A 27,137-nucleotide genomic window follows, 5' to 3' on the forward strand; every position below is an offset into this window, starting at 1 on the left:
TATTAAAATAATAATAATTTGTATCAAACTCATGTGAACTGTAGCCATCTGTGTTAAGGGTTTTGCAGTATGTATTTTTTGCCCTGGGCAAAAAATAATAATTCAACAAAGGTGGCAGATTTGCATGGGGTACTACAGGGTATTGTGTTCAGTGTAACATGTTCAGGTAATGCTAACAGACATCTTTATGAATTTCCTCCAGTGTGGCATTTAAACTATATCGGGGTATGTCTACTGAAATACCTTTTTAAACACAGAATTGACAGACAAACCTGTTCCACACAGACTCGAGCATTGTTTATTGCGCTGAATTGTTTATGTTGACTGAAGCTTACACATGCACACAGCCTGTGCCACGTCTCTTGTATTAATCACAGTTGAACCTGCTAAATTGCATGGTGTGTGTACCTAGCCATTGAATGGCAATTAAGTGGTTTGTACATAAATGGGCTGTTTATTTCTGTTGACATTGTGTGGCACAAGAAAAGCTCATTACATCACCACATAAGGCTGGATCCAGTTGCTGAACAGTATATTAATCATTGCCTTGCTTTCCGTATACTGTGCAGCATAAACTAGTATCTTGATGCTGGTATCCTTGTATTCTACTGCCCCAATCTGAATTCCAGAGCAGAAGCTTAATCTACCGGGTGCCCTATAGCATTCTGTGCTATTTCCTGCATTAACTGGTTTGACCCTATCTGGTTTGCTACTCTAAGTATCTGAGGTGCTGTCTTGTTTGGCTGAAAACAACAAATTAGTAGAACTAGTGTTCATTTAAAGAAACAAAGGCATATTCAAGGTACCTTGTATTGTTTATTTTTCTCAATTACCCTGGATGCACAGTAGCCTCAGACGTTTCTCAGTTAAAAGCTATTCTGGGTAGTTCTACATTATATATGTTTATTGAGGCTGAATAAAACCTCATAAGCTAGTATTACAAGCATTACTTTCTGCAACCAGAGTCTTGCAATAATTTTATGTCACTGTTTAAATATACAAAAGCATTAAAGTTTTTTGTTTTGATAAGATGACAAAAAGATAATGCCAGAAGCATGTTTAGGTGTTTTTCGTTCCTTGCTGTAAGATCAAATTTGAATGTAATTGAAAACCTTTTGTTTTTCACACAGGTATCAACGTGGGAGCAGGTCTTTGGCTGCCAACCTTTCGATCTCCACTCGGGCTCATCCACATATAGTGGCACAAAACACAGAACTGACAGACAAAGAAGAGGAGGAGGGATATGACATCCCAGAAGAGATGGAGAAGGTCATAGGTCAGTCAGCACAATGCTCACAGTGTTGGGGAAACAGTTCTTTGCAGAAAGCGGCCAGTATTGTCAATTTTAAAATGTACTTCCTTTGGTGGTCTCTGCACAGCATGGTTTGAAATCTGGGCAAGGCCAGGCCTTAGTGATACGTACTTCAGAGACAGTGGCGTGTTCAAAGGCCAATAGTGTGAAGCCTTCTGGCTATCTCATTCTCATTGGTTTGGTTTGTTTTGGGTCCATTCTAGGAAAATGACCAGGATAATGGCGTCAACTCAAAGCAAGACCATTTAATTAAAATACAGAAAAGACGAGATGTCAGTGTCTGCATTTCTGAGGACATTCTTTACACCAAATGTTTGCCAATGGAAAGTGCACTGGCTTTAGGTTTCATTTACCTGCATAATACTCACCTGTTCAGCCAGCATTTGAAAATTAATTTTTGTGCAGCTGTTTATTTCCACTTACTGCTTGAAGCTTGTGCCTTGCTAGGCAGGCACGCAAAGACAGTAAATGGGTTGTTTTCCCATGTGGCTTTTAGCATATTTTACATATTTAAGAAGCTTCTGTTGCAAGTAGAACCGGGTACATTCAAGGGGGACATTCAAGCATTTGAGAAAGATACACATACTGCAGTGTCAAAGTTCATTTTTTCTGATAAAGAAAGGCTGAACAGTGGAAGAATGTCGTTAAGATACTGATGATGTAGGTGTAAAATGTTGCACGATGGTATGAATGTTAACTTCTACTGTAAGTTTGCCCTTTCTTTGTGTGATGTATCATACTTCCAATCTAATATTTATTTTCAGAACAATTGCAGTTTGGATTGAAAGATAACACCATTGTCAGATGGTCTGCAACAAAAGGGTGAGTGTTTCAGATTTCAGTGGGGTCAAGAGGCTGTTTCCTGTGAACCAAAACAGTATCTTTACAGACTAAACTGATATTAGGAACTACATGCAATGTACATAAATACACACTGTGCTTGGTCTGTGGCTGAGACCTAAATTATAAGCAACAGAGGATTCCTTGCAAAAAATTGTACAGGCAATTGTTCAAGCTTTTGGGCAAGCTTTGGGCAGATACTGTAAAACATACCTGTCATTGTTTCTTTCCGTTTCTTTGAAAAGCTCTATTGTTCTGTTTGTAAACAGGAACATTCTGGGAACAGGACATCCAACAACCACATTTTGGGGTTAAAAACCAACATGATCCAAAAATCTATTTGATCCATAAAGGTCAATCCAACATAGGTCCCTTTACCATTCAATAAACTTTGAGATGTTGGACCATGAAAAAATGACACCAAAGTTTGGTGCTGCTTTCATTTGTTTGGTGTGCAAGGTAATCAAACATGCAATCTTCAGGTCTGAAAAAGTTATTGCCCCCCTAGTTAAAGGGATAATTAGGGTCAGTTGTTTGAATACTTTGGTTAACAATCAGGCCTGATTTGGGCCAGCCCTGTCCTGTATAAATCTGACTAACTTTGGCCCTCACCATCAGAGTGAAGCTGTCAGCACATAGGTTCTAGAGGCACATCATGCCACGATCAAAAGAAATTCCTGAAGACCTCCTGAAAAAAGTTGTTGATGCCTATCAGTCTGGAAAGGGTTACAAAGCCATTTCTGAGGCTCAGGGGCTCCACCAAACCACAGTCAGAGCCATATTGTCCCAATGGAGAAAGTCTGGGACAGTAGTGAATCTTCCCAGGAGTGGCCGTCCTGCCAAAATCTCTCCAAGAGCAAGGCGTAAAATCGACCAGGATGTCGCAAAGAACCCTAGAACAACATCCAGGATCTGCAGGCCTCTGTCGCCTCGGGTAAGGTCATTGTTCATGACTCCACCATCAGAAAGACACTGGGCAAAAATGGGATTCATGGCAGAGTAGGAAGGTGGAAACCACTGCTCACTAAGAAGAACATGAATGCTCGTCTTAAGTTTGCCAAAAAGCACCTGGATGATACTCAATTCTGGAACAATGTTCTATGGACAGATGAGTCAAAAGTGGAACTTTTAGGCCAACATGGGCCCCATTATGTCTGGTGAAAACCAAACACTGCATTCCACAATAAGAACCTCATAACAACGGTCAAGCATGGTGGTGGCAGTGTCATGATTTGGGGATGATTTGCTGCATCAGGACCTGGATGACTTGCCATCATTGAAGGAACCATGAATTCTGCTCTGTATCAGAATTGTACAGGAGAATGTCAGGCCATCCACCGGTGAGCTGAAGCTGAAGCGCAGCTGGGTCATGCAGCAAGACAATGATCCGAAACAAACAAGCAAATCTACATCAGAATGGTTGATGGTTGAACAAGAAATTTAAAGTTTTGGAATGGCCTAGTCAAAGCCCAGACCTAAACCACATTGAGATGGGTGGCAGGACCTGAAACGAACTGTTTATGCTTGAAAACCCACAAATGTCACTTAGTTGAAGCAGTTTTGCGTGTTCTTTTGGTTGAAGATCTGATAATAAAATTTAAAAAAATTGTGTCATCAGAACCTATGCCATGTACTGTGTCTGAACTGAGTTTGAGATGCTGTATTGTAAATGGCCAGTATTATTCCAGTGCTTTCTTCTTCCATTTATTTTTCACACATTTTCTTTATTCACTATACATACAGTGTGCTTTTTTAAACGTTCTTTATCTGCACAGCATTGGCAGGGTGACCGGTAGACATCCTAAAGACTTGGCAGATGACATGGTTGGCTCAGTGCTGGTCTGCTTTAGGTACTTTATATTAATCTGATACTATGGCATGTTTATTATTTTTTTTATTTTAGACATGGCATTCATAACTAATACTTACATTACTACAAAAAAATGTCATTTTGTTTATTCATCAAAATACTCCTATAGCCAGTAGGTGTATTTATAATTCAAAGTGTGGCGCAATACATTGCTATTTTTAATATACTGGTATATGATTTGTTACACTATTCAACTCTCAAGAAAATATTAATTATTAGTTTAATACAGGTTTGTGTTTTTTTTTTTTTTTTTAATTCCTCTCGGAATATGCAAAGGCAAATATTTATTAGTGTAGAGATCTCACCTGAAAAATGATAAACAGTTTGGAACTATCTGTGTTGCTTTGTATTGTCAGTGCATTTGGAGTAATGGCTTTTCTGTTCTAGCTTCAAGGAGATGGACGATGCCTAGCATGGGGGCTGCGTGGCACTGGCAGAACTGGGAAGGAGAAGCTTTCTGCTTCCATCCAGACTCCCAGATGGTATGTATCTTAAGAACACCTCCATACTTGTTACCACCTCCTGATATTTTCAGACAGCTGGCTACTCGCTGTAGAGTTTCAATTAAAATAAAGTGTGTTTCCACACCTAAAGCCTGCAGTTTCTCATTTTCAACTATGATTTTGCTAATTATGGTAACATGAACCAGTGAACCACTTTTGTTTTTTATATGGTGTTTTTTTTTATTTTTATTATTATTTTAAAAACTGTTACATACTTAATGTACCAGACTTCAATAGCTTATAAAATCTATGTGATTCTTTGAATATAGACTATTAGAAAATCTGTATTCTACGAAGTTGGGTTCCATTGTAAAACAGCCATATTGGCTAAGAGCTGAATCTCTTGTCATTAGTGAAATTGGGATCCTGTCTTATCACAAAGCAGTCATTTGCCTTGGGATACTAGGCAACAGAATAGTTTCCTGGGTGTAACATCTACTGTTTTAGTTGTGTTTTCCAGTCATATATTACAACTGATTTTATGTTGGCTATCTAATGTAATATGGCTTTTATTTATTGCGAAGGAATGTTGAAAACTAAAATTTATTTAACCATATTTTATTGGAAAATATACATTCATGTAAGAGCAAAACAAATACAAAAAGTTGAAGAAACAATCCTTTTCAGCTTTTTAAAAGTCCATATTTACAGTATATGAGTCCATCCCACTGCACCAATGTATTGGTAGCAAAATATAGTCCATTCGGTCACTTTTGAGTAAGATGTTTTATGAACATCGTGGCCTCTTTCTGAACACTCTGACAAGCTCATCTGGCTTTGCTTTCTTGGCCTGCACTTGAAGCTTTTGAGATTGTTGTGACCTCTTTTGTCCCCTCTCCTTGGGTTTGTCTTCTGTCACCTTGGAAACGTCAGAGCTCCTGCTCTGAAGAAGGGGATGCTCCTCTTTAGAAGGGATGGCTGAGTGCTCTCCACTGAGTTTGTGGGAGCTGTAGGAGGCAAGCTGGCAAAGGGCAAAGGCTGCTGTTTGTTTCTGCTCGTCGTAGTTATCAATTCCTCCCAATTCCGGGCTTTTGCCCCTCAAGTCTCTGCTGGAACGTCTTTCCTGTTGCGGCGAGGCTTGAGGCATTTTAGCGGTTGGTGCCTCTGGGTTGGAAGAGCCTTTAACAGATAGGTTTAAGGGCATGTCCTGGCTGTCCACTGCCGCTGGAGTGTCCCAATGGGCTGCGCTGGTGTAGGTTAAGGGCTCCTCTTCTGCTTGAGCTTTTGTGGAAAGGTTGAGAGGCGCCATGTCTTCCTCCCCATGGTCAGAAGAAGACTCTGAGCTAGAGACACTGCCATCTCTTGTGTAAACAGAAAAAAATATTTTATCAGAAAAAGAAAAGGCAGTTTCTCTTTTAATTAAAACAGTTTCATGAAAAATATAATATTTTACCCTACTATAAAACAAATACTTTTAGTATAATAGAATTTCAGCGGTCAGATATTATATTTATTTTGAAAAGGTTTATACATAGAGTGGATATTTTTGTATTGTAGAAGCCAATAGTCAAAACTAAACCAAAAACCGGTTACATCTTCAACAGATTTGAAAATGCAAAGGTTTTGAATTTAATATTAACAATGTAATCTACATAGTGGACCTTTTTTTTTTTTTTGTCGTAGTACATGCATTAAGTGGAATGTTATTCATACCTGTCTGCAAGACGGTCGTCTGGCGAACTTGGATGCAGTACAGTTCTGATTGGCTGGAAAGCCGTAATGCTCCTGTTTGGTTGGTTGGAGTGGGCCATCTTACTCGAAACGGTATTTGCAGAGAGGTCCTGACCGCTTTCTGGATTCGGGTTGTTCGTTGTGAAGTTAGTTGGGCTTGGTCTGTCTGGGGATCCAGTGGCGGCACACCCTGCCCTGGGGCTCATTTTCACCCCTCTTTCATTTTCGTGGTACGTGATGCCCACCTCTGTGATCACATCAGGCCTCATGTAGCCCTTATTCAGATTCTTCTGGAAATCTGAGAGACCTGGGCTCTTTAAAGGTGTGTATTGCGACTGGTTGGCTACCTGTACATGAGGACCTGCATCTCTGTTGAAACCTTCCATTTGGTGCATTGGTTTTGGGTTAAAGTCTTGAAAAGCAAGTTCAGTGAGTTCAGGCCGGTAGATTCCAAAATGGAAAGGGGGGCTTTTATGAACAGGCTGATGGTATCTATAGCGATATTCTATAGCCGAAGGCGGTATAGGACCTGGAAATGGGATTCCTGGAGCTGGGAAAGCATGGGGCAGCAAGTGCCTCTGGTCTTGGGAGAAATATGACGGAAAGGATGGGCTTTCACTTCCATGGAGGTTTCCAGAAGAGAAATAGGGTTGGTAGATGGCTGGCAGTGTGTGTTCTGCAAAGAAGTAAGGGGGGTATTCTGGAATCATGGGAGGTATGTAGTTAGGAATTGGGCCCACTATCTTGCCAGACGGAACGTTGTGAGAAAAGTCAGGTGGGATAAAAATTGGTCCTGATCTCCAAGACCCAATGGGATTGTGAAAGGCAGATTGGACTGGTAGAGGAGAAGCAATGTCTGGTTTGGAAATTAATGGAGCAGGATCATTGCTTTCCACAGTATTCTTAGGCATGTGTCCCACGATCGGGACAAAGGCTGAAGGTCTTACTCTTCCAATGCTTTCTGAGTGTTTGTTCGCTTCACTTTCCTTTGCAGCTGGCTTGGGCTGCTGTTCTTTCTCGGGGGCTTTTTTTGGACTTTCTGCTCTGCTCCGCTCTTGATTCTTAAAGTCCACTGCTCTTTCATCTTTGTTGATTCTTTGTTTCGTTGGGATCTCGCTTTTTGCAGGTGCGCTTGTAATGGCTCTGCATGGACTAGATTTGCCAGCGGGCTCAGTCTGACCTTTTTGCGGGGAGTCTGTTGAAATGATCTTAGCTGACTTCCCACTGTGGTCTTGCTCATTAACCAGATTGATAGAGGTTTTGCACAGGCCGTACTTCATGTGGTTAAACAAGTGGGATTTCTCATTGCAAGTAAATGGACACTGGAAGCACTTGAAGTTAAATGGTTTCCCCGGAGGTCTTGGGATGTAATGAGGTTTTTTGGGTTTGCGTTCTTTTGTAAGGTTCATCTCTCTGGTGGGGATATAACTAATAGCAATGCGGAATGGACAGGCTGATGAACCAGTCATGCGGGTGCACCTGGAGGTCTTCACTTTCCCAGCCTTCCTGGCTAGGCTTTTACCTGTGCTGCAGGTTTTCGTAGTTGTCTCTGGGATGACAACACTTTAAAAAAGGGCTTTTGGTTTCAAGCCAGTAACACTTTAGGGTCTGTCATCACCGTAACAAGGGGTTGTGCAGGATCTGTAAGAGACAAATGAAAAGGAGTTAATGTGGTTGTATGTTAATGTGACAAGATGTCACAACTTCTCTTTACAATGCAGCGTTGTTCTATTTTCATGGTGAAGAAATACTTTTTTTAACTGGCCCTGTTAATCCTGTTTATCTAGGTTTCAGGTTGCTAAGGGGGAGAGGGAATTCAGTTAAAATGAATCGGCACTATTGCCAGTCTTATGCCGCTATTCAATCCGACATTCAACCTCAATTTTGAGATCTGCTCCACAGTATTTACCAAAGCTTTAATCATAATCTGTATTGACCCCATTAAGAGACAAATCCCATTTTCCAAATATTTACCTAGTCTGTAACAGGATGATTGCTTTATGTGAAGAAGCTTTTCAAATACTTGAGCGGTTTATATAAACTTTTTGCAGCCTTTACTGTTGAAGGTTGGGGGGGATATGCGCCGATGGCTGTTAAAACATGAAAAATTGTCACGCCATGCAAGTGCAGTTTGATGGCATATAGCTGACTTTGGCAGATTTCTGGATCTCGTGATGAAACATTGATGATGAACTATATTTCTTTACTGTGGTTCAGTTGTCAAGAGCCAAACGAGATCATTTTATTTAGCAAGATGAGTTTCTTGGCAGATAAGCAAAGGAGGCTAGTACCAACATGTCCCCCTTATACAAACTTCTACTGGAGGCGTGAGAACCTCTTGCAGCTTAGTTCCCATGACTTTAGCAGCAGGATTTTACGCAAATCATAGAAATAAAACCTGATGCAATCATCTTTTGTCAGAAACCCCATAAAGTCAGTGAAATCCAGGATATTGCTAAATAAAAATGGGTTCTTTTTAAACTATTGTGGTTTATGTCTTCTATGTCCAAATAAAGAAGAAATATTCACTAAAGACGATTTACTTTTAGTTCCAATATATAAAGATATGTACAACATATCGAAATGTTGGGCAGCTGGCTCTTTGAGCTAAAATATATATATATATATATATATATATATATAATATATATATATATATATATATATATATATATATATATATATAATGGTGACCACAAGGAAAAACGTTTGACAATATAAATGAATTTCATATGTTAAAACGTTTCAGTATTGAACGCTTCATAAAAGCAGTAGACTAGCTTGTGTATTACTTACCATAATTAGTAAATTTAACTTTATATTATGACATTCCACAGTCATAATTATAATTACTATCTAAGTAATGTATTATCGTTATTAGCACCCAAATTAAACCTGCTCTTTTTGTAATGCAGTTTTCTAATTTAGCCATTGTTGTGCAATTAGGTATTACACACGTTTGCAAAGAATTAACAGTAAAAAAAAAAAAAAATATATATATATATATATATATATATATATATATATATATATATATATATATATATAATATAAAATATTTATACTGTTAATTAAATTATTACCTTTACTGTGTAACACGGAGGATGACATGTTGTGGCATTGCTTTACTAGTGGCATATCTAAGCTACTGAAGTGTTGGTACATTTCAGTATTTCATCTCAATTGATCTGCAACAAACTGAATTGGGAGTGCCAGTGAACGTTCCAACTAGTTTCTCTGAGGTTCCTTTTAATTGGCTCCTATCTGAATTATGATCGTATCACAGATTTCGAAACTGCCTGTTCTTCAAGTTGTGCTTGTGTGAGAACCCTTATTTTAAAGCTAGCTTTATTGCACATAAAGGAATATTGATCTGGGATTTTTTTGCAGCAGGGAACTTGCATACATTAAAAAAATCATTGGGGTGAGTTGATTTCAAACCTAACATGTACTTGAGCTCATTTTCAACACTGCCTCATTTTATTTGGTAAAAATGTTAATGTTGCAAAGCTGTCAACAATATAGTCATACTATATGATACTTCTAAAATTCTTTGACAAATGTTTCAACCAGAAGCCTTTCTCAATTGAGCTTTAAACTTGTTGTTTTTCATTACTTAAATCATTCAGATATTCACTTTGTGTTTAATACTAGTTAGATTTTTCATTCACACACATAATAAAATTGAGAAAATAGCATTTTGAATTAAAGACCTTAACAAATCTGACCCATTCAGTCAACACTATTACCTATCTAGTCTTTCCACTTTGTCATTGCTGTCCAGAAGATTTTATAATTTTATGAAACAGAAAATGCCTTCAGATTATGTAAATGTAATGAAACGAGCACACATTGTAACTAAACGTTTCTACAGTGCTACACATAGCACCTGTTTGTTTAACACAGTATTTTGTTTTTGTCCGTACAAGGGTTGGGCAGTTTCAGGTCGTGTTGTTAGTTAATGTGCGTCTCCCTGTGGGGCAGGCTACAGCACACAGAGACCGGCAGTGAATGGACTTGGTACAGTTCACACCAGCTAGCATGTGATTTTTCTGAATGCTTCCATCGCTACACACTCAATGGGGGAAGACCAGTGTTGCCACAACAATTAAGTGCATGGCTTCTCTAACACACTGTTGGTCAGCATTTGTATTCAAATATAAAGATATCACAGATTTAACTTTGTTTAAAGGAATGGAAGCAGATTAGTACTTTTTAACATCGTCTTTTAACATTTTTTAGGTTTGCATTCTGTATATTTTGCCTAAAACCTAGAATGTAGTTTTTCATTTACCAAAATTCACTTTTCTTCCTACTAACTCTATTTAACAGAAATAATGGTCTGTATTAGAATAAATGAACATCGTGTAATTTATTGTGACAGAACTGATAATGTCATTGCTGTTTATCTCTTGATAATTACCTAAAGGATTTAGATATTATTTATTATGAAATAAGGAAAGCACTACTTGCAGTAAAAGCTAACCCATTCCAATTAAGTTACACATGCAGTATACAGTATGAGTTCCTGATATACGGGTGTAAACGGAAGGATTATTTTTTTACATAATATTTTTAAATTATTATTATTTGACAATACATGTTAAGTTTCCCAAAATATGGATCTAAATCTGTCGTGAGTTACGAGATTTTAAAGAGCTTTGATGCAAGTTTTTGAAATGTCAACAGATACTCATTTTGATGTAGTAATGGTGAGACTGACGTACTGTAGAAGCCTTACAGAATTGCAGATTTTGAGGAGGTTTTAATTGTCATGGATTGACCAGCTGCAGGGATGTATATTTGAGTTCCTCCTTCATAAATAGACCAGGCCATGGACAGCTTCTAATACAGAAGTATATGCTATTACAGACTACAGTAGCTATTGACACAGTGTATGTGTATAAGTTCAGAATTAGATCCAAATTAAATTAAAGCATTTACATAAGAAATTTCTTAACACTAAAATTGAAAATAATACTAAACACTGGAACATCCACCTGAGGTTATATTAAAACTGATAGTTGTTTTTGCTATTTTTCTGTGTGTGTGTTTTTTTTTTTTTGTTTATGTTTTTGTTTTTTTAATTTTAGTACATATCCAATTAGTCATTCCTATAATTCGTCATCTCATGATCCCAGCAATGCAATTGAGTAGCTTTTTTTTTTAAAGATATGTTTTCGCACGCATATCAAAAGGGGACAGGGAGTTGTATGACTGCATATTTGCAGTCATACTGCATATTAAAATGAAGGGCTTTTGCCGCAACTAGTCATTGATCCATACTATAGCTATAGCCAAAAGTTTTAAATCACCCTATAGAATTAGCTAACTTAGCTTCATAAAGTTGAATGAAACTTACTAAATAATATTACGTTAACATATTGAATTCAACACCGCTTTGTAATTTTTCCATACACATTTAGAAATATAACATGAAGTACTGTACTACTATTCTGGCTTACGGTAGACATTTGCAATATCATTTTGTAGTTTCTTTGATTACACAATGTTAAGTAAAAGATTAAAAAATTATGTTTTATTTATTTATTTTATTTTTTTTTTTTATTATGTCTCAGTCCGAAAATTCTAGATGATGAAAAACTTTCGGCCGTAGCTATAGTTCTGCCCAAGCTTGTCACCGCGATTTTTGGACAGTAAACTCAGTCTCCAAGCTCTGAGCATGGCCCTGTGTTTATACAAGTGGATACACAACATATCTTAATGTATAATTGTGTTTTATGTGTTTCAAATTGTGTAAAAAAAAAAAAAAAAAAAAAAAAGTCACCAGTATCATTTATTTTTGTCATAGTGACAGATAATAATTCTTTCAATTTTAGTTACATTTCCTCGTTTTACTCTAAACATAGCAGATTTAATCTAAAATCATATTTGTGTAGCAGTAGTAACTTAGGTAGTCAGTACTTTTTAAACATTTCAATTTTTAAATAAAATACAAATAGTTGCCATTTAGTAAATAGTAAAATTTTCTCTCTGAAAATAACTTTAATATTTGAACCCATATTTTCGGTATCATAAATTCTTTCCTTGCAAATAGCTTTTCGTACACTTTTGATTTTGTAGTAATGTCTACGGAAAGAATATTTGCTTTGAGACGAGTATAGCAGTCATCATAAATATACATGTTTGTTTGTTTAGCTCTTCCACCAAAAAAAACAGGTGCACAGCATACAAGTAACTGAAGTACTAATGCAAGAAAAAAAAATACAGAATCAGTGAGGGAAAACCATATTTCATAATCTTTTAAGATTTTCAGAGAGCATTACAAAATTGGTCTTTTAAGATGCATAAACCAGGATGGAAAATATAATTTAACTTCCTTGACAGTGTACATACTGTAAACTATTATAGCGAAGCCATGATTGGTCACAATACCAATATAAGTGTTAAAGTATGGGTATTTAACCACAGGTTGGGCTACCACAAACTTTGAAATGAAAAGTAGCTACTGTATTTTAAATAAATAAATACATAAATATCAAAAACTGTCAAAGCTTGAAAAGAAAACAAGTTAATAAATATGCAATCCGTGATTTAAAAAAAAATATGTAGTTTGAGGATTAGTCAGCTGAAATAACTTTTTTTTTTTTTTTTTTTTTACAAATAAAATTTCAAATAATTAAAAAACGATGCATACTCGAGACCTACGTTATTGAGTTGTTCTATACTGAATTCTCAATACAGTTCAAAACTTGACAACTATCAATCACTGTACCCCCCCTCCCCCGGATAAATTAGCAATATAAAGTAATATATGTTAATAAAAAAAGAAATAATTAAAATAAGTTTTTTCCTTACCTGACATATATGTTTGTGTAGAAGCCTAGTGCAGGAAGATGTACCTGCTTACTCCTTGATTGCTAGGTGAAACTGAAGCTGCTGTTCTCAGTGGGAGGGATTTAAAGCAGAGGAGTTGAGCCCTTAGGCTGTAGAGATGCACCTGATATAAACCCAGCCCCAAGCAACAGTTCGTGTGGTTCCTTTTTTTCCTCTTGCTTAATTGTTAGCACTTGCTAACTGAAAGAGTCACCTCCACAACCGATCTTTAGCCACAGAACTCTTGTTGCTTCGTGCCCTTGAAGAGAAGCCTGTCTTGTTTGCATAAGCCAGTGTGTGTGACTGTGCCACAGGTAATTGTTCTGTTGTGTGGCTTTTGTTCTTTTCCTTGTCCTCTGCCCTCTGCATTAAGCAGAGGCTTATTTTAGCCATCCCACAATTTCTGATGAATAGGCCAGGGAGACTTGAGCTGCTGTGTGAATTGTCAATGTATACTGATGCTGTTATATGAATAAAGGGACAAATGGTGGTAAAAAGTAATTAAGCCACAGATAGCAAATATGTTTGCTAAAGTCCCAATATTAAATTGTAGGCTAAATAAACTAATTATGTTTCATACACAAGGGTCGTTGTATATATTTAACACTGTTATATGCTTTTATTTTTATAAAATATTTAATGAAGAATGAGTGTTTGTAACTGAGAGAAAACAATTCTAACCACAGGTACATTCTAAGAAAAGTGTATTGCTGCTTTAAATATTCAGCAATGGTCATACAGTTTGTGTGTCTAGGTTTCACTTGCAATTTTGAAATTACTGATACTCCAGCGTTATCTTAAAAAAAATCCCTGAAAAGTCAGCATAGAAAGATGAAACTATTGTTCTGTTAATTGGTTCACTTATTGAACACTGAATAAATAAATTGATTTATTTTTTAAAACACTGAAGCAACAATGTTTATATATATATATATATAGATAGATAGATAGATAGATAGATAGATAGATAGATAGATAGATAGATAGATAGATAGATAGATAGATATATAATATGTATATTTGCATACTATCTCACCCGAAACTACAGACCATAATTGTTTTGCATTAAAATGACTCTAAAGGGGTGTTAGGCATTGTTTCAAAACGGCTTTCCAGAATATACAAATCTTTGGATAGCCCTCAGCTATTTCAAGTAGTTTATAAACTGGGGATGGGGGCATACAATACACATTAGTCAAAATCATTTTCTTTTTTAGAAATACATTGTGGGGGTGTCATTTTTCTTTGTGCACCTCTGGTAATGCCCCCGGCCATCCCTTAGAATTTGGTCACATTTGGGGAAGGGGCCATGATAAGAATACTTAAAAAAAAAAAAAAAAAAAAAAAAAAAAAAAAAAAAAAAAAGTAATGTATTGTCTTTACAGCAGACAACGGTTATAATGACCATGACCCAACACCTAAAAGTTTTAGTTTGAAAGTTAGCCAACATAAAAAACATTAAGAAAATCTAAAGTTCACAGTTTTCAGTGCACTCAAAAGTTTGGCGGTAATGTACGAACATCCATACATATATATTATATCTATATTATCTTATATATATTATATTAATATATATAAATAATATATATATATATATATATATAGATATATATTATATATATATTTGTGATATATACACACATGTTTAATATATAATATATTATATAAGCAAGCTTTAAGGCTGTTCTGTATGTTTTAAAACTGACTAGACTTTCCTACTTGCTGAAAGAAACTGGAAAGTATCAGACCATGGAAGTATCCAGACCAATGAACAAACATACTGTAAATATTCCTACATTTTTTTTCAGGAATACCATAAACCAGGTACAGACGGATGATGGCAGCATGTTTTTGGTATAAACTGTTCTGTTTCCCCAACTTTATACTAGTTTTTAGTGCCTGGGGACCCTTTTGTCCTGTTGACAAACCTTAACTATCTTGTGTGTGTGTTTGCTACAGTACAGTGTTTATTTGTGATCACTGTTCTGGCTGATTTCTGTCTGTTTTCTTGTGTGTACAGTAAATACTTGGTGACTAGAGGTTACTCCTCATGTTGTATTAAAGTGAGTCTATTCCTGTAGCAATCTTTCAACAGTTTTATCTAAATAGTACCCCTCTGCTGGTGTATTCACCCACCATTACCATCTTGATAGTGCTCTTAACATTGTGCTTTACATTTACTATGCCAGTTGTGAAAGTCATTCATATTCCCATCGCTAGTTTCATGATCCAGTTTTGCTTGGTGAACTTTTATCCAAGTAAAGTATTTTTTATTGAAATATTATGTAAAGTAATTTGTTTAGCGCTTTTGGTTTCAGCTTTTGGTATTGAGACCTGTGTAGAGAGAAATACCATTATCAATTCACCAGGCAACAGGGCAAAATGAACACTGAAGTAATTATGCACAGTCCTGGCAATGGTTATATAGTTAAGGAGGCTGTATGTCACAGTTTTCAGATACCAAGAGTTAAATGCAGTTTTTAAAAAAAAAAAAAAAAGTTGTGTGGTGCTGTAAAATGGTCTAAAATTTAAAAAAAAAATCCAGCTATTGTTTCGCCCAACAGGATATAGTGTAGATTGATCGCATCATCCACTAAGGGATGTAGACACTTGCTGAAAATGTTTCTCTACTTTCTTACAAGCTTTACCAAAAATCAGAAGTTACTGGGGAAAGCACTCGCTGTCCAGTGATATGGAACTAATGTGGATTAAATTACCGGTATGCACTAACATACTGATACTGCGTGATTGAATCTGATCTTGTCTGTCACAGTAAGTTTCGGGGGTGGGGGTGTCAAAGATTGAAATTGAGTGTATCAAACATACGACTTTCCCTGCGACTACGACGGAACATGGTTTCAATAGCTGCGCCTTATGTTTGCATAATAGAGAACATTTGAAAGAACGCTCCAATTACGAATAGGTGGTGTGGCCTTTGGCACCCGAGTGTTACAGAACAAGTGTAATGAGCATTAACAATGCTTTCTATTATCTTCATGCTAACACAGTGAATGGAGCTGGAAACGTTATCCTTCAGTCTCACAGCTTGCACATTGTGTTGAAGTTCCTCAAAGCACGAGTCAAAAGCAGACCTGCACACGTTTAAAACAGGCAACAGAAGATTGGTCTCCTGTTTTGTTTTTCATCTTTTTCTTTGTTATACTTGTAAAATAATTTCTAATTGTATTCCTAAAGTACACGAAGCAGAATAATTCCAGTAAATCTTACAGAATATGCCTTGCCATCATTTTTATTAGATTCTCATATAAACTTCCAGATTTGACCTGTATAGTGCAGTAGACAATTGTTTTGGTGTGTATTATTGGTGGCTAGGATTGTGCCACCTAACAATGGTCCTGTTATTGATGACACCAAACGGGAGCTTCTCTAAACTAGCTTTATGTTGCAGGGAGGAAGTTTTGGTTAACGCTACAGATGGTTACAATAAGCCTCATGCGGCATAAACCTTTGTTGGCAGGATAGCACTAATCCCAAGCCTGGATGATTTTCAATATTAAGTTGGTAAGGTTTGAAAGAGACATGGTGGCAGCAGAAGACCATTTCACAACATACTGCACTGCAAAAGGAATGCCGACAAGATGGGTGCTAGTTCCGTCAGGCCTATTCCATTTGTACCCGGCGGCCTGTACAAGAACAAGGAAAAACTGCGATAGGATGTAAAATATGATCTTGTCAATAGCTCTTATCGGTGAGAACACATGAAAAGCTAAAAGTGCAGCACTACTAGTGCAGTTTGGCAGGAGGTGGGAGGCGCAGTATGAAGGCTGCCTTGCACTTCAGTAATGGAAATTCCATGAACTGTAACAAGTTGCTAATGGAAGAAGACCTGACCTGATTTTTGGTTGTTGGCGAGGCATCACATTATAGAGTGTGATGCATGCTTTCAATAAAACATGGTGGGCTTGAGTTTGATAAGAAAGTGCAGGAGCTTATTTAAGCATGTTTAAGGTCTTTGAACAAGTACACCAGTAAACGCTCTTTAAAACAGTTGCACTCCAAAAGGTCTGTCAACTTAATTATTTCATATTTTGTAACCTTTTTGTGCCCAATCTCCATAACAGTGTGGGACTTATACATACCCTTGACTATATCTTGAAGTGTTGCTCCTCTGTGCTGTTGATTTTCTAAAGCTCAGTTGGCTGCATGACTCCAGCATTTTAAGTGCTACCTGGGGGCTTGGCTTTTATTCCTACTTGTCCCTAGCAGTTCTTTTAATAATCAAAGCGATTCTGATCTGCTGGTTGCGATTCCAAGCAAGTTCATTTGGGGGTGGTGGAGTCCCTCTAAATCATTATGAGAATTGTAATTTACAAGAAATTCCAGTTTATTTCTTTGTGCCATACTATTAACACACGGTATCAGGCAGTGACGTAACTATTTGAGCGTTCTGGTTAAGATAGGTGTGTCCGAAGTGACTTGGGCAGCTCTGTCTAAAGGTGCACCAATATCTGCAAACTAGCTGTGCCTTTGTCATTCAGCAGTATAATCCTAATTCGTAAACCTGTTGCAGGTGTGGAACACGTAAACAGGTTTCAGTCGGATTAATCTCAATTGGCTTAGATTTTTCACTGGATTTGAGTATTTCTTTTGCTGTTGCAATGTCGGTTATGTTTTATGGTTTTGTGAAAAGAATATTAATTTCTGCTTTTCCAGGCAGTTTCCTGAAAATGCCACAGCTACCAATCACATTTGGAGCACTGCAAAGCTCTCTTGGGACCTATTCATTGCAAAACATGTCTTTCAGATCAGCTATCTTCCCCATTGTGACCAAAGCTGAAATTGGTAGGTGGATAGAAGAGCAGCAAGTAGGCTGTTATGCAGATTATTCAGTTCTTGACACCTGGGTTTTTTTCCATTCCTAAAATCCAAATGCCGTCCTATGTAATGAAATTGGCCAGAGATACAACACTCCCTGAGCCACTAACTTCCACCAATTGATTTTTACCTAATTTTTCTCAGTTTAAAGTAGCCAATTGTGTTACTTTAAGCTCAGCTCACCGCTACCAACCCTGCGCTGACTCTGGAGCGGTGAAGACGAACACTGGCTGTCCTCCGAAATGTGGGCTCTCAGCCGACCACTTTTTTTCACTCTGCAGGCCCGCCATGCAGTCACCTCAGAGCTACAGCGTCAGAGGGCAACACAGCTCTAGGCAGCTTACAGGCAAGCCCACAGGTGCCCGGCCAGTCTACAGGGGTTGCTGGTGCACGTTGAGCCGAGGACACCCTGGCTGACCTGAGTACTCCCCACCTGGGCGATGCTTGGCCAATTGTGCCCCGCAGCCCCCTGGGAGCTCTCGCCCACGGCCGGCAGTGGAATAGCCTGGACGCAAACCGGCGACCTTCAGGCTATAGGGCGCATTCTGCACTCCACACAGAGTGCCTTTACCGGATGTGCCCCCTGAGGCTTACTTTAAAGCTGGTTCTGATGTTAAATAAATTATTGTCAAAACAAATACTAAAACATTTTAAATAAAAATGGTTTTCAATGTAATAATCCCTAGAACTCTGTTAAAGGAAGTTTACAAGCAAATAATCTAATTGTGTTAAAATCTCTTTTCCAAGGTTGACTTAGTTTGTAAGGTATACAAGACTCACTTATCCACAGCAATTACAGTATATAAAAAGTATGTGAAACACCGGTATCTGTAACTCAATTACTCTTGTGAATTAAGCAGAAAAATACATTTAAATCAACTTAATTGTGGAGGCAGGTGGAACTCTGGGATTATGTGGTGCTGCTGAGTCTGTGAGTGTTTTCCAAAGTCCTGTTTAATAACCTGTTCACCTCCTTTCCCAAACTGTGTGCAGTTAATCAAGACAGTTGTAAAATAAACAAAAGGGCATTTCAACAGTGTGGCTCACTGTTTATATTACTATAGCATTGTTTTGTTTCTTTATTTGCATGGGGAGATTTATGTTGAATGTGGATTTCTAATTGACCCCTGCTGAGAGCTTCCTGGCTTGATAACCATAGCCTTTTTTTGCCTGATTGACTTCATATGGTTGGAAGTGTTTATTATATGAGTGTTTTGAAGTTTCTGTAAAACCTGAATTGTATATACAGTACTTTATCTGAGGCTTAGTTGAAAACAGTTAGACAAACACAAAGGAAGACAATACTTAGCCTTGGATAGCAGCCTCTAATCAAGCCCCTATTAAAGATTTTCTATTTGACTAGAATTTGCATATTCTCGTGTTCACCAGGTGGGGGAATGCCTGTTGCTGAAGGCTGGAAGTATTGAATCCTCTTGTCTACATTTGACTGCAGGTGTTGTTTTGAGTAGTTTATGCTCTACATGTTCCTCTTTAATTTTAAAGTACACTGTTTGAGTTTAATAAAGTTCAGTTGATGGATGACACAGATTCCGAGGCATGTACTCAGTGGAGTGTAGCCTTGCCTTCTCATTTTCAGCCGTTGGCTGGCTAACTTGTCGTGTACTTTGTCGGATGAGCTGCCTAAAATTAGTTATTTCAAAAAGGAAAAAAAAAAAAAAACAGTTTACAGTACTCGTATGTTCCAGTGAATAGTAATTATAAAATATAACATAGCACCACTTTCACACAATGCATTATATATGTAAATCGAGTAAAACATTCCTTCTCCTGAGGGCATTTAGTTTCCGGGCATATGTTTCCATGGACACCGTGAATGGACCAATCCATTTCGAGCTTATAAGTGATGTTGGTGATGAAAGCCGAACTGTGCAATGATATACCTGAGTTAGTAACTGTACAGCAGAGCTATGAAATAGTATAACTTTTTTTTAAAACAACCAACCTTTCCCATGTAAGAGTCTTTTTTACTCGGTGTATTAAATACAGTGAGTATATGTTATAGCATTGTAAATTGTCTTATGCAGTGACTTAGAAAATCAATCTGAAACCTAGCATATACAATTAATTCAGGAAACGATATTCGCGTTGCGCAATTAATGAATATGACTGATTATTTCATTTGTATGTGCTTTGTTTTGCTGATTCAGTCTTTATTAAACGAAAAATATCTTATGAGCTACAAGATGTACCCATCAGATCTTTTGCTGCATAATCAGTTGCTGTAAAACTGTGGTCAAGAATTTACTATTGACAGTTTACACACAAAATGCAGATAAAGTACGCACGCATCACACACACACACACACAAAACACGAACGTACAAATACGCGTAAACACAAACTATGATTATATGTTTAAATAGGCACGGTACTTAAGATGACAAAGGTTTTGTTTTTTTAGAAGTTGAAGTCAAAGGGAAATGTATGTTCAAACTTACGTACAGTACGAATCTCTTCTTCCTCCTCTTTTGATGTCACACTTTCCAAAACACAGCCATATTTTTCGTTGTATATTAGGCAGGAGTAACAGTGGGGTGAGGGAGGGTATTTTCTCTCTAAATGTGAGGCTATAAAATACTTTTCTTTTTTTTTACCCGGGAAAGGGAATTGACGCTTGGGTATAGACGCGCTGGTGTGGCACTGTCTACTGCGCATCAAAAAAAAAAAAAAAGACGCAAAGTGCTGGTGTGTCCAGGCCTTTAGGGTGCTGAAAGGCATGGTGCAAACATAGGTAAACAGTATAAAATGTAGATATTAATGAATGGGTTAACTTTAAGTTTGACACTTTGAAACTTTTTACTCCTAGTCGCAATCACCAGCTGTAGTTGACTCATCGATCGATCTGAGTGCATCTGGTGGCGACACGTTCTGGCAAAATTGAGCTACAGTATTACACTGAAAGTTTTAAATAGTGTGTATACAATTTACGTTAATAACGTTTACCTTTTTCCAGGGTCCTACAACATTAATGTGATTTCTGCACTAAGTAGTTGTAAGTTTTTAATTTAATACAAATTCAAAGCTAGTAAGCTGTGTTGTGGCAGACTGCAACCACTAGACAAAAAGGGAAGCTGCTCCAGATTTTCTATAGCTCGTGCTGATCTCTTAAAGAAGTGGTATGTCGGTTAGTGTCAAGCTGTATTAATAAAATGAATAAATCATATCCAAAGCCATTTGTGTATGTAATTTATACACCAAAATTATTTTTTATTTGTATTTAGTTTAATCAAGTAAAAGTTACAGATCAAATATATATTAAACAAAAGAAACAAACTGCAACTTACTGTAGAAATCGCATTAATGTTTACAGAGAATGCAACAGAAACGAACTTCTGAAAACAGTGTTCGAAATTGCAGTTCTCGCAAGCGCATTTTTTAAAACATGTTATTCATTTATTATTGCACTTGCTTATTATCTGATGCGGTAGTTGAATGAGAAACTGCAAGATGGGAACGTATTGTAGCGTTTCAGGATAAACAAAAGTGAGGCAGACGACCACAGCAAGATCTCATTCAGTTGTTTATTAAGGTCAGCGTCAGGACACCACCACACAGCTCCGAACTGCTGGCAGGCAGCTCCTAAATAGAGATCCCTCCCCCCCCCAGGGCCCTATTGGCTGACACACACAAGGTCACATTTACATACACACTGACCAATCGCTCAGACCCTCAGTCCCACCCAAGCAGCTGACTGAGTTCTTTACTGACTTGTTCTGAGTAAAGACTTGGGAGGCTTGCGCGAGGTGAGGTTGACCTGATGCACCAGGCTGTTGAAGCCTCCCATATCTTTCGATCATGCCACTGGATGCTGTCTTGTCGCCTGAAGGCAATTCAAGCAGGAGATTCCTGAACTGTTCTCTTCCAGCCTGTTCCACAGGTTTTAGTTTCTATGCTGTGGAAAATGTGGAGATTCACATCATTGTAGTATAGTTATAAGGTGATCTATTGTGTTGCTGACTTTCAGAAGGGAGGGAACTTAGGGGACAATCACTTTTAAGCCTGTAGCCAAAGCAGCATTGTACCTTGGATCTTGAAAGTGGAAAGTATGTGATGCATTTTTTGGTTGTGACATGTCACGTAGATTGATTAGACCTACAAACTGCATACAGTTTTCACAAGAAAAAAAAATGGATTAGGCTTGTACATGTATGAAAGAGATATTCTACATATCTTGGTTGTGATGTGGGCAGTAAGTCAATTTAATAATAAAATCCACATACATGTATGAGAGCTATTATACATATTCAAGTATGGAGACACAAAATAAAATTATCAACCAGAGTTGTCGCTGTTGAAAGTTCCGTTGTAGGAAAGAGTAGGTTGTAGTGTTTTGAAAAATTGATATAAGTGTATTCACTGAAGATAATGCAAATCTAAGTGGCTATGCAAAGTCATGTAAAGTTTTGATTAAAATATAACAGCAAAAGTGAAATGCATCTCTGCAGCCACGGCACACTGGAAGGGACTGCTGCTTTCACTAGCTGAAGCTGGGCCACGTAATTCATCAGTTGTAACCAACAGCAAATTAAAAAAAAAAAGAGATGGAATTATTTCCATGTGAATAGGCCATAATGTTAATGTAATTTTCAAACCTTGTTTTTTTTTTCGCCTTTGGACAGTGGGGTCTGTCACACCTGGCATTATGCTACCTGTGTAACATGCCATTGTGTGTTTTTGTGCCTGAATATATAATTTATTTGTTTTATTGGTGTCTGTCTTTCTTATACCACTTGTTTTGTGTGTAATAAATTATTGCAAAACCAAATGGAGTTTGCTTAAATATGTGGACTTTACTTATTCTGAAGTTTACTGTGTGCTAAGACAAGTTTGTGGTTTTAAAATTCTAATATAAATAATTTTGTAATCACTTTTCATAGACACATAAGTAACTTTTACTTGCTCTTTAAATCTCTGATGCCTAAAATCATTAAAAAATAAATAAATAAATGAACAAAGTTATAAACGCATTTGGAATTTTGGTCCCTATTAAGGCACGCATTTAGTCCCAGGATATGCAGTTTTAGAACCCTGCAAAACCCTGAAATTCGTTTTCGGGGGGTGCGCTGACCCCTGGGGACCACTATTCCCCTCTTGCCTTATACTTAGGATTTCTAGCCTCCTACTTTAAATAAACATGAAAAAACTGGGAGTGTATGTGTGGTCAACTCACACCAGTGTTGCTAACTGTTGTTTTCTTTCATGGACCTGGATGGTGACAACAGCTAAAAGATGTAGGCCTTTTTCATTATTTACATGAATAAAGCTTTTCCTTTACCATGACGACTTCCCAAGTGTCAGTTTGTTTAACCACTTGACTGCCTTGGTGATGACCACTGTTAGCAGATTTTAGATATTTTTCCAGTGTGGAATGGATCCCCTTAGCTTCGAGTCTTTGTTATATTTGTCAAGCTGGATTCCTTAGTACTTGGCTGGAAGATCTTGGGCTTTTTTTGTCACACAAATGCAGCTACTAGATCTCTGCTGGTTGCAAGGCATTATTTATTTATTTTACATCATATGTGTAAGATCCCTACATTTTTTGCTACATGTTTGTAGTTTTTTTTTTTTTTTTTTTTTTTTTTTTTGAAACCATAAGGCTTATAAGAAACTCAAGTAGATAAACGTTTCACCTCATGTTTCATGTACTGTTTAGACAAAGATAATGACTTCTGAAGATTCACAGGAGACCAACAGCTATTGATAACAAACAGTAAGACTGTTGGATTTTAAGCAATTCCTAGATACTGGTTCAAATTTTCTGTCACCTAGGCCTTGAGGGACGGCTGTCTATTTTCTGTAAATTATTACTGTTACTGGACCCAATTGTTTGCTCCTTTGGGGAATGGAGCAGGGCAGTAATGATAGACTTCACCTGTGCATTAATGTAGAGATTAAAAGCCAATGTGGTGACCGCGCACACCGGACACAGCCTGAACGCACCATGAGCTGTCCACTTATTTAGATTAAAAAATTGCTCCTCGAAACCAACTTGTTATTTTCTGTTTTTATTTTACCCTACTTAAACATTTAGCATTTAGAAATTAAGCAATACTGGTATTTAACCAGTGTTGCCAGTGTGGTTGGGGTGTCCGCTGTAGGTTTTTTGAATGGACAAGATTGTACCAGTTCAATTGTATGTTAAAGTTGGATAGCAAATAAAAGATTACTGTTCTGTATCTTAGATCTATTGGTTGTTTACTGATTATACAGTACATTCGTTATGTTTTGCTTGTGGGAATTAACTCAAGCATGAACTGAAATGGAAAATGAAATATGTATAAATAAAGGAGTAAAGCAACTTTAATTCAGGGCAGTAAACAATTATTATAATTCAGTATGTGGTCAGCAATTATCCACAGTAATATTCAGTTGCGCAATGTGACATGAACAAGTGCTTGTAAACAACTAAGCTACAGCTAAGAGCAGGAAATAAATACAGGGTCTAACCTGAAATGTGTCTACAGGTACCCTGTCTGTTGTTTTCTGGTTGTAGGGTATGTTACTTTTGCTGACGTGGCCACTTGAGAAAGGCATAAGCCCATCCTGGCCTGTCAAAAATTTTCCTGTCCTATCCCATGAAAGAGTCATCATTTCCAATCATGTCCTGTCCTTATTTTTCCTGTCCTGTCCTGTTAAAAACTATTCTGATCAACTATTATTTGGAAGTATTCATGTATAAAATTAAGGTTCATAGGATTTTGCATTAATCTGTGGACATCACTGTCTCTCCGATCCGTCTGCGTTGCTGAGTCTCTCTCCGAGTTTGACTTTTCTGATTCTGAGGCATACGGCTCGAATTGATACCGGAGAATCCCTGTTTTCTCTCTGTACGTCAGATCCAGAGGTGTCTGTAACTGATAAAATTAGGCTACTGTCACTTTCACTGTCGCTGTCAGCCATACTGGCTGACAAACCAGGAAATGGAGATTGTTGTCTGTGTATTTCTGGGTATTTGGTTAATTATAGCGTGATTAAACATAATTTGGTAAAATGAATGTGATTATATGTTCAAGTGACAGCTGTTAATATAATTATTTATGTTTTTGGTAAAAGTCAAATTCCATGTCATAGGCTCTTTAATAACTTTAAAGAGCAAAAAAACATTCTTCCTGTGTCCTGGCGGCAGTGCAGTCCTGTTCCTTCCCATTCCCGGAAGCTTAAATCCTGTTCTTGCCTGTCCTGAGAGCTTTCTTTTTTTATATAAATCTTGGTTTTGAACTGAACTGTCGATTTGATTCTCAATTAAACTGCCAAAAGAAAGACAGCAAGGACCTCACAATACTTACGGTCATTATTGGTTGCGGTTATCTCTATGCAGAAACAGTTAGCAGGCACCATGTTACAGCTGGGGGACTGGGTCGGTGCAATAGGTCTGCAAGATCCTGTCTTACTTATAGCCACTGCTGCCAGCACTTTTAGTATGAGACTAAAGAGCACAAGTGATTGGACTGCATTATTTTTCGTTATTTACTACATGCAGCAATACAGTAAAGTACAGGGTTTCTGAGTGAATATTAAGGCAAGTCCCAACTTGCCAAAACACCAGGCTGCGTATTTTTCTCATCGCAGCTTGTAATCAGTCTTCTAATAAAATGTATTTATCCTAAGTTATAGGAAGACTTTGTGTAAATGGGAAGAGTTTGTGTTGGAAAAATGTAGAGAAGAATGAAGGTCCCCAAAAAATTTAACTCTTGGTGTGACCTGAGGGTTGCATTCTTAAGAGTTTTTCTTCCAATAACATTGGCTAAAAAAAAAAAAAAAGGACTTGCCCTGAGCAGACTTTGCCTTTTTGTTACCTGGAGCGTGTCTGCATCTCATAGGAGGGTTTAGAGATTGAAGGCTCAATTTATTTAGATTTGGATCACAGATATGGTGATCTTCTGCAATGGAAGCCAATTTCTGGGTAATAAAAATAAAGTAGTTTAGAATTACCCAAGGTGTTTGTTATTGAGCAGCACTAGACTATATTGGGCCTGCTCCTGCTAGTCTTTCTCTAATTATTATTGAACTCGTGTCTCCTAACCTGGTGCGATTTTTTTTTTTGTATTTTGTTTATTTAGTAATCTTTTATTTCTGCTTGGTTCTTGTGTCTAATTGTAATTCGTTATTCTTATCCGCACTTCAAGCGCCATCTTTGTTTCATCATGGGGCTTTATCACCAGTGTTTTGAGGAAGACTGTGAAGTTTCTGTAGTCTTGCTCCATTATGATATATGAACAATACTACTACCCTTTAGATGGTATGGTACTCCGACCACGAATGATGAGATATTCAATGGTTTCAACGGGAAGATTTATTTTATATGACATCCTTATATTCAAAGACATCTTAAAATGCCATTTATACCCTACAAACCATCATGGAAACACCACAGTAGGCTCCACGTTTCCAAGGCAGAAGACTGATTTGCAGACTGTTTGAATTGTTCTGAGTAAAGACTAGGGAGGCTTGCGCGAGGTGAGGTTGACTTGATGCACCAGGCTGTTGAAGCCTCCCTTATCTTTCGATCATGCCACTTGATGCTGTCTTGTCGCCTGAAGGCAATTCAAGCAGGAGATTCCTGAACTGTTCTCTTCCAGCCTGTTCCACAGGTTTTAGTTTCTATGCTGTGGAAAATGTGGAGATTCACATCATTGTAGTATAGTTATAAGGTGACCTATTGTGTTGCTGACTTTCAGAAGGGAAGAAACTTAGGGGACAATCACTTTTAAGCCTGTAGCCAAAGCAGCATTGTACCTTGGATCTTGAAAGTGGAAAGTAAAAGTGGAGCCAATTGGAGTCACATGTACTGCAGATTGCTCTCTCGATCAAACACGTTTTTCAACTAAAATGCTGCTGTGGGGCACTTGTAACTTATTTTAACAGTGTGCATGATCATTTTTCAACCTCACCCAGGGAAGAACATAAAAGAAATGCCAAGCTTAACCCTTCTGCTCCGGTGAACATTCTACCTGTTTGAGGTCTGACTGACAGTGTGACTTTCAGCTTGTGTATCAAGACAAATATCCACCAAAAGTATACTGTATTATACCTTTCTAAACAGCTGAGACATCTGAAGATTATTAAGAGTAATGTTTTCACTCTATGATGAATTATACTTAGTGTTTCTGCATTTTCGGTTTTTATCTTAACACATTTTTCCGAGAAATTTCAGAGTTTATTTTACATATATTGAAGTAGGGATAAAATTGGTAAAAATGTGTTTTTAATTGAAACATCGGTAAAAATTGCAGGGGTGGGGAATCTCA

The 27,137-nt window shown here is 37.4% G+C and overlaps 2 protein-coding genes across 4 annotated transcripts in view; one reads left to right on the top strand and one right to left on the bottom strand.

The window, feature by feature from the left end:
- LOC121295677 (tubulin-specific chaperone D-like) overlaps nt 1–27,137 on the top strand; it is a 98,827-nt gene that overhangs the window by 18,511 nt on the left and 53,179 nt on the right. Inside the window, exons 6-9 of one of the 3 annotated variants that reach the window (XM_041220636.1) lie at nt 1,131–1,276; nt 2,077–2,134; nt 3,928–4,002; nt 4,410–4,504. The gene's annotated coding sequence lies outside the window, so the exon portion shown is untranslated. Of the gene's footprint in view, nt 1–1,130; nt 1,277–2,076; nt 2,135–3,927; nt 4,003–4,409; nt 4,505–9,285; nt 9,621–27,137 lie in introns of those variants that run through there. The other 2 variants (XM_041220637.1, XM_041220638.1) reach the window with 2 other exon arrangements.
- On the bottom strand, nt 5,068–13,122 carry LOC121295676 (zinc finger protein 750-like). Its single transcript, XM_041220635.1, has 3 exons — nt 13,016–13,122; nt 6,179–7,837; nt 5,068–5,826 (listed from the first exon to the last, which is right to left on the bottom strand). Exons 2-3 carry the CDS (start codon nt 7,663–7,665, stop codon nt 5,253–5,255), a joined length of 2,061 nt encoding a protein of 686 aa, XP_041076569.1. The 5' UTR covers nt 7,666–7,837; nt 13,016–13,122; the 3' UTR covers nt 5,068–5,252.

The sequence above is a fragment of the Polyodon spathula genome, chromosome 20 (assembly GCF_017654505.1).
Source record: "Polyodon spathula isolate WHYD16114869_AA chromosome 20, ASM1765450v1, whole genome shotgun sequence".
Lineage (NCBI taxonomy): Eukaryota > Metazoa > Chordata > Actinopteri > Acipenseriformes > Polyodontidae > Polyodon > Polyodon spathula.